We start from the raw sequence: 8039 nt of genomic DNA, 5'->3' as shown, positions 1-8039 counted from the left end.
CCCAACCACCCGCTGTACGCTGTCTCTCTCCTGTAGCCCTGCAGGCAGAGTGGACGTATCTCCACAACCGTAAGTCGTAGAGAGTCAGGGGTGGTGGCGTTGGATTCGGGGTGAAAAAATACATATACGGTAGTCCTTTACAGGCATCATGATATGACCTTGAGTTTCCCAGAAAATGTAAACATTTCTCTGATTGGATAGTGGGAGGTAAAAAAAAAGGAAACAAATATAAATCTACTCGCGGACCACTAGGGGGCACCCGTGGACCACCAGTGGTCCGCGGACCACTGTTTGAGAAACACTGCTCTAAACAAACCCAGCACCTGTACTGATTCCCCTGTGCTGATTCCCCTGTGCTTATTCCGCTATACTGAGGCTAAGGAAAGAAATCCTCAGGGATTTCTACAGAGGCACCATTGAAAGCCTGCTGACTGGCGGCTTCACCACCTGGTACAGGAACTGTACCACCATGGACCGCAGGGCGCTACGGAGAGTGAGACGCGCGGCCCAGCACGTAACAGAATGTGAGTTGCCAGATCTGCATGAACTGTATAAACAGCGGTGCCTCAGGAGGTCCCTGAAGATCATCAAAGACACAAACCATCCCCACAACAGCCAACTGCTCCCTCAGGGAGAAGATACAGGGTTCCGAAAGCACGCACAAATCGCTTGAGGAACAGTTTCTTCCCGCAGGCCACGAGACTCCTTAACATACACAAATAGTGTAGTAGCCGCACTGTACCGTACTGTAGCTGCTACCATTACGTATGTCTAACGTTTAATTGTATGTTTAATAAGGAATATGCTATTTGCACCTGTATGTCAAATACGCCGAATTTAAAATGCCGAGTTTAATTGTATGTTTAATAAGGAATATGTTATTTGCACCTGTATGTCAACTACGCAGAATTTAAAATGTTTAAGCACGTCTAAAGTATGCACACGACATGTGCACCTATGTGCAGTGAATATGCCACTGTCTCTGACTTGTCTTATCACTATACTGCCTTATTGCTTGTTGTGTCTCTTGTTGTTTTTGCACTCATATGCCCTGCTATATTTGTACTATGTTGTAAACGGAGTCCACAGCACAAGAATTTCACACGTGATACTTGTACCATGGAGTGACAATAAAAATCTTGAATCTTGAATCTTGAGTCCCCTGTGCTGATTCCGCTATACTGAGTCCCCTGTGCTGAGTCCCCTGTGCTGATTCCGCTATACTGAGTCCAATGTGCTGATTCCCCTGTGCTGATTCCCCTGTACTGATTCCCCTATACTGATTCCCCTGTGCCGATTCCCCTGTACTGATTCCCCTATACTGATTCCCCTGTGCCGATTCCCCTGTACTGATTCCCCTATACTGAGTCCCCTGTGCTGAGTCCCCTATACTGAGTCCCCTGTGCTGATTCCGCTATACTGATTCCCCTGTGCTGATTCCCCTGTGCTGATTCCGCTATACTGAGTCCCCTGTGCTGATTCCCCTGTGCTGATTCCCCTGTGCTGATTCCGCTATACTGAGTCCCCTGTGCTGAGTCCCCTGTGCTGATTCCCCCGTGCTGATTCCCCTGTGCTGATTCCCCCGTGCTGATTCCCCCGTGCTGATTCCCCTGTACTGATTCCCCTGTGCTGATTCCCCTGTGCTGATTCCGCTATACTGAGTCCCCTGTGCTGATTCCCCTGTGCTGATTCCCCTGTGCTGATTCCCCTGTACTGATTCCCCTGTGCTGATTCCCCTGTGCTGATTCCGCTATACTGAGTCCCCTGTGCTGATTCCCCTTTGCTGAGTCCCCTGTGCTGATTCCCCTGTGCTGATTCCGCTATACTGAGTCCCCTGTGCTGATTCCCCTGTGCTGATTCCCCTGTACTGATTCTCCTGTGCTGTGCTGAATGTACACAAATCAAAGGGAGGATGGAAGGAGGATGACTATTTGCACTGTTTCCGTGTTTAATAACATCACCATAACATTACCTACACCAGTGGTTCCGTGTTTAATAACATCACCATAACATTACCTACACCAGTGGTTCCGTGTTTAATAACATCACCATACCATTACCTACACCAGTGGTTCTGTGAAATTGGTTCTGTGAAATTGTGTAAATTTAAGACTATGAACGAGAAGTTATGGCCACCATAAGTCACCATAAGTCCGACTGACACGAAACATGCTACAATAGAACAGAATAGTGATCTAAGCTATAGACGGTTTTAACTTGACAACAAAAACATTCTAAATTGAACCCCCGCTCACTTCCTGTTGCAGTGTTTGCTATGGACATAAAAGAAAAAAAAACATTCAAGTGCAGGACTGACCATTCCGTGAAAACCGTCTATACAGCTGAGCAGCGAAAACAAAATGTCGAGTGAATATTTCTGCAGTTTGCCGAATGCTGAGAAAAAGGAAGTGCTGTGGGGTTGCGCTCTGGTGAAAACCGTCTATAGAGCCCACTGCTCTGTTCGTGTTCGCGTCTCCATTGGTTGGCATCTCCTCACCCCTGTCTGCCTCGTGGCTGGCGGTGTCTCTCCTCGGGTGGCTGGCGGTGTCTCTCCTCGGGTGGCTGGCGGTGTCTCTCCTCGGGTGGCTGGCGGTGTCTCTCCTCGGTGTCGCTCTGGCCTCCCCTCCCTCCGGACGGGGAGCGAGTGCGAGCTCTGGGGCTGCTGGAGCTCCTCATGCCCACCGAAGCTCTGCGCTGCAAGGTCCCAAACACACAGAACGTCCGAGTCCCAGCGGGGCAGAGAAACCCCAAAACACAACATTAAGAGCCTGAGGAAGCACTGCAGCGTCACCAAAGCACATTAACAGAGTTATAGTCTCGGAGGGGCTACGTCAGTGGTTTGACATCGACCCAGTGGCCCTCAGTACCTGTGCGGGGAAGGGATTGGTCGCGGCCTTGTTGGGCGGGGCCAGAGGGTCAGGCTGGGCCGTGATGTTATCGCTGTTAGCGCGCAGTAGGGGGTTTTGGAAGGAGGGGAGAGGCAGCGTGCGGCTGCCCTCATTTCGCTGGGGAACATACTTTGGTGATTCCAAAAAGGGCACTGGAGGTGAGGCGTGATGGTGAGGTTTAATATGGCGTCGGCAGTGAGGAGTGAGGGAGGTGTGACGGGGGGAGATGGAGAGAGACAGGATGGAAATTGTGAGGGTAAATAGTTGACAGATTCAGGAGATCTTAGTGCAGCAAGTAGTGGAACTAGATTACAAGACTTGATGGCCCCTTCAGAAGAGACAAAGTTTGACATGAAGGCTTACCTACGTCACAATCTCTATGGTTTTTGATGATTTCCCCGAGTTCAAAATGGCCAGACATTACAGCTAGCTGCAAAAAAAGTAAACACATCTCTCATTATTATTATTATTATTACTCTGCCTTGTGCTGTTATCTCATTTTTGTCTGTATTTGAGCCCCTTTGTTTTCTGTAAAGCAGTTGGTGACAAGCCCATTGATCAAAACTGCTGCACAAACACATTAGACTTGATTTGTCAAAGCTATGAGTTGCCAGTTGTACTATTTACCTGAAAAGGGGTGTGGCCATGCTTGTTCTTTGCCTCCTTATTCGCTCCCCTGTACAGAAGAACACGCACACAGCTTTCCTGATTGGTCAGAGAGGGATAGTGGTCGGTTAACATGACTTAAACACGGCAGCTGTTCTCTTTGAAGTCATCGTTTTAGTAACACAGTAATACTTCCATTGAGAGGCAAAGTGGAATGTCACTTCCTGCTTCAGCACTGTACCAGAGATTTTCATCCGCCATTTATTTTCCCATTTTCCCAAAATCTCTGGTACAGTGCTGAAGCAGGAAGTGACGTTCCACTTTGCCTCTCTAGAGAAGCGGTTGTCATACTTGCCTTGTCGTACAGGGCACAGATGTGAAGGGCAGAGTTCCCCGAGGCATTCTGAGAGGTGCTGTCTGCCCCATAGAACAGAAGGTGCTCCAAGTGCTGCGCAAAGCCGTTCTGGCAAGCCTTTCAATGCCAAGAGTGTGATAGAAAGATAACAGAAAAAAAGGATTAGAAAATATAGGAGGAGACAAGGGGAAATTATGACTTTCATATAGAACTGTTTGAGTACATTAGAAAGAAGTGAATAGAAATAAATAAATTAAGAACAAGCTGCAAAGAGAAAGGAGAGAAAATGTCTTACATCCAACATTTAGAGCCACAATTGACGCAACATTAAAACAACAGAAATAAGCCTCCAGTAGGCCGACAGGTTTCCTCATATGTGTTTTTTTCTGCAGAGACTAAAATAACATAAGACAGATACAAAATAACATAAGACAGAGACTAAAATAACACAAGACAGATACAAAATAACGGAGGAAAACATAGGGCACGGGGGCGGCGGAAGCCAAAATAAGATACCATGATAACCGGCTTGCAGCACAAGCGCTAATCTACTAGCATGCCACTGAGACATAATGTGGGCAATGTACCCAACGGGTCTAACCCAGCGAGCACAAAACGTTTTTTCAACGTTGATTTTTAGTTGAAATCTGGGTGATATTGGGTTTGAACGTCTAAGACCTAATTTCACCCTCTTTTCAACCGGCTAAAATGCGGTTACAACGTCAACGTGTAAAAAAACACAATTTGGTGCATCATATTGTTAAAACATTTGTTGTAGCTTGGAATAGAGGCAATATTGATAGTGTGTGAATTGGCATTTGTCCATTTTATTGTGTAACTGAGAGTTGAAATCTGGTCTATACGAAAACTACATTTCAACGCATTTTATGTCACATGAAATATCATAAATATGGGACTATATAGGCTATGTGGTGCCAGCAAAAAGCTTCCAGGACACAACTATGGTTAATAGTTTAGTGCAATACTATAAAATAATGAATTCAGTTCCTGCAACAACGCAGTAACGCAAGTACTTACTTGCTAGCTATACTAACCGTGACTGACTAGACTAGACCAAAGCAAGTCTGCACCGGTCTGCACCAAGTGCGGAACGAGGTGCTCTGGGCACGCTATGTTATTGTACAGACTGTATACGAGGCTCTGTGTACCTCCTCAGTCTCTGGTGTTAAATGAAGTTAACCTCTGAAGCCATAGGCTACAGCCTATAGACAACACACACACACAACATAATTTTAGTCTGTTACATTAATATAATAGTCTCGTACACACATCACATAAAATAACTTGTCCTCCGATGTCGACAATCATGTAGTCTACAAGTTGTGTGCGAGATAGAGTATATATGTGCCCAGCTCTCTACAGAGTATAAGAAAATATATAGCTCAGCGCGTAGAGCGGACTGGCTTGAATGTGGGAAAGCGAATCCCGTGTGCGCTGCTGAATTTTTAATTTAATTTCCTGGTGAAATATGGTCTAAATCTGAACGTTCAATAAACGTCTGCAAATAGTGGGTGAAAAAACTTTCACTTTCAAACCTTCCTTGCACGTTTTTTCAACGTTGACCCTAAACGTTTTTTAAACGTCTTTTCAACCGAAAAATGCTTGCTGGGAAGAAGAAGATCATATCCAATGTTCTTTCAGAATGAGACACAGCTTGAGATGACTTTAATTGGAACAGGAGTGAGGAAACTGGAGTAGGCTATGTGGTGGCTTCTTCCATTTGCGGTTCAGTTTATTCTCATCTTTCTTTCTTTCTGATCCGGGCTCTCTGGTTCCAGAGTGGCACCGGCTCTTTGCTGGACTAGACTGAAAGCACAGTTTGACGTCAGGGGCTGGGGGCGGCATGGTGAAGGAAGCAGGGCATAGCCGAGGGGCTGGGTGAATGGATACATCATCATCACATGGAGCGAAGCATCGTCGTATCTAAAATAACTGCATCCAAAGTCTGACTCAAACTAAAACAAAGCAGCCTGTGGTGGATGCGGCCGGAGCAGGGAGCCAGGAGCAGCCGGAGCAGGGAGCCGCGAGCGGCCAGCGGCAGGGGAGAGACATTGTGAATAGTGATTCTTCTGAAATGCGTGTTATATTGGGGCAGTAGTGGCCCAAGAAGTTAGAGAAAGGAGCTTGTCGGTTCAATCCCTAGGCCCGGGAGGATAAATCTGGGTGGGGAAAGTGAAAAGGCAGCGTTTGCACCTCCCTCATTACCACCACTGAGGTGCCCTTGAGCAAGGCCCTTAACCCCCAAGAGCTCCAGTGGAGCTGCTCTCATAGTGGCCAGCAGATCAGACTGTGGTTGTACTGGTCAGCTTCCAGGTGTGAATGTGTGTGTGATTGTGAACAGGGCGCTGAAAAAGAGAGCATTGCTCTCAGAGAGTCCCCTGAATAAATGTTTAAAATGTGTTTCATTTGAGCATGTCAATATATATATATATATATAGGCTACACACACATATAACACACACATATAACATATGTAGGCCTACATGCAGTATGTGTTATATTCCATTTATACAGATATAAGTTCAATCATGAAATGCTCTTTTAAATTTTGAACATGTACACATACATACAATTATCAATACAGATACAGAACATAGGAGAAAAAAAATAAAAGGCTCTCCGTTAACTTAGTCTCTCAGTTCTATTCCTGACTCTGCTCCAGCCTCACCCTATTCTTCTGTCAATCGTTATTTTGTTGATATTGAGAGGAAAGTGCCAATTTTATTTTGCAAGTGCAAGATACTGAATTAGAGGCGACCACACCTTATCAAAATATGGGAGTTTGTCCATAAGAGTGTACCTTATTCTTTCTAAGTGGAGTGTGTTCGTAAGGTCTTCTTTGTGGGAGGGGCTTCATTTCCCCCCCAGTGCATGAGAAGCAACCTCCTTGCAGTGATGAGACTATACTGTAGGATAGGAAGCATTGCTGGGTGTTGGTCAATTTCATAGTATTATCAGACACTCCTAGAATAACAATAAATGGGTCTGATTCCACTATTCCAACTATTGCATGTTTTGACGGCTAAATACTAAATAAATCGTTGAAATTCTAATTGCGTGCATGTGTGGTTTTGTCAACTATGGTGCTGTCTCCTAATGGCAAGCTTTGCTGGTCAAGTAGCTCACAAGCTTGTTAGCTCGCGAGCTAACGACTTTCTTCTCCTTCGGTAAAGACAAACGCATTGCATTGTGGTATAGCCTACCGGCGAAAATGTAGGGTACATTCGCTGTTCACTAGAAATCACTGTGCATCGTGGGTATTTTATAGTGGACTAAATAGTGAATCAAATTAACAGCTGAGAATTCGGACACTATAAAAAAAAATGGCGACACACTAAATAGTCCACTATTTCTGTCATAGGGACCGATTCCGAACAGGGCTAGTGTCGTTCATTATTAGAGCATTGATGTGCTCCAAACCTCCCTCCCATAGTTTGTCTGATATCTCAGTGCTCATTTCCTCCTCCTCCCCTGAATACAAATAAATAAATAAATAAATAAATAAATAATAGTCATAAAAGTCAATAAAGTCAATATAGTCAATAAAAGTCCTTTGCATCTACATTCAACTAAGATATTCCCTTTTTTGCATGGTTATTTATGAAGATATAGTAACATTTATGGGCTAACCATGTACGATAGCCATGTTGCAAAGCATCCAGACGTATTCAGCGCTAGGCGCTAGCTCGTGGAGAAGCAAGAAGGTTCACAATTGAACCAACGTTGGACCGGCACCGGCCCCAGCACCAGCACCAGGTTCCAGATGGTGGTAAGGGGGTATGAGAGAGAGACCCAGACATGGTCTGATGTGGATGGAGCGACGATGGCAGGATGATGGGTACCTTATGTATTTCTTGCATTCCATACTCCTCTTCATCCCTGTGCTATATGGGAAAGAGAGAAGGGGAGGAAGGAGAGAGAATGCAAAGATGAGCGAGTGAATGTCATACGATGGAGGGGCGTGAGAGAGCGCCGAGAGAGAGAGAGAGAGAGAGAGAGAGAGAGAGAGAGCGCCGGGAGAGAGAGAGAGAGAGAGAGAGAGAGAGAGAGAAGGGTGATGGTACGTGAGTCGTGACAACAACGAGGTCCCTACATACCGGGGTGTTTTTTTTCGTGCGATTAATTCGCACGTCAATAATTTTCAAACCTATATCGAGGCAACCGTGCAT

The 8039-nt window shown here is 45.5% G+C and overlaps 1 protein-coding gene across 1 annotated transcript in view; it reads right to left on the bottom strand.

Annotated features, from left to right (window-relative positions):
• Positions 1–8039, bottom strand: part of LOC310776081 (SH3 and multiple ankyrin repeat domains protein 1-like) — a gene marked incomplete at its 3' end in the record, with an annotated part of 54602 nt that overhangs the window by 30527 nt on the left and 16036 nt on the right. Inside the window, exons 7-12 of the mRNA XM_083636231.1 lie at positions 7713–7754; positions 3850–3966; positions 3516–3593; positions 3252–3318; positions 2868–3040; positions 2565–2694 (exon numbers count right to left, since the gene is read on the bottom strand). Of these exons, the coding sequence (XP_083492357.1) occupies positions 2565–2694; positions 2868–3040; positions 3252–3318; positions 3516–3593; positions 3850–3966; positions 7713–7754 (607 nt within the window). The remainder of the gene's footprint in view (positions 1–2564; positions 2695–2867; positions 3041–3251; positions 3319–3515; positions 3594–3849; positions 3967–7712; positions 7755–8039) is intronic.

The sequence above is a fragment of the Poromitra crassiceps genome (assembly GCF_964638095.1).
Source record: "Poromitra crassiceps genome assembly, chromosome: 4".
NCBI classification, from domain to species: domain Eukaryota; kingdom Metazoa; phylum Chordata; class Actinopteri; order Beryciformes; family Melamphaidae; genus Poromitra; species Poromitra crassiceps.
Note: the sequence above shows the minus strand (reverse complement) of the source record. Positions and strands in the feature narration are given on the sequence as shown.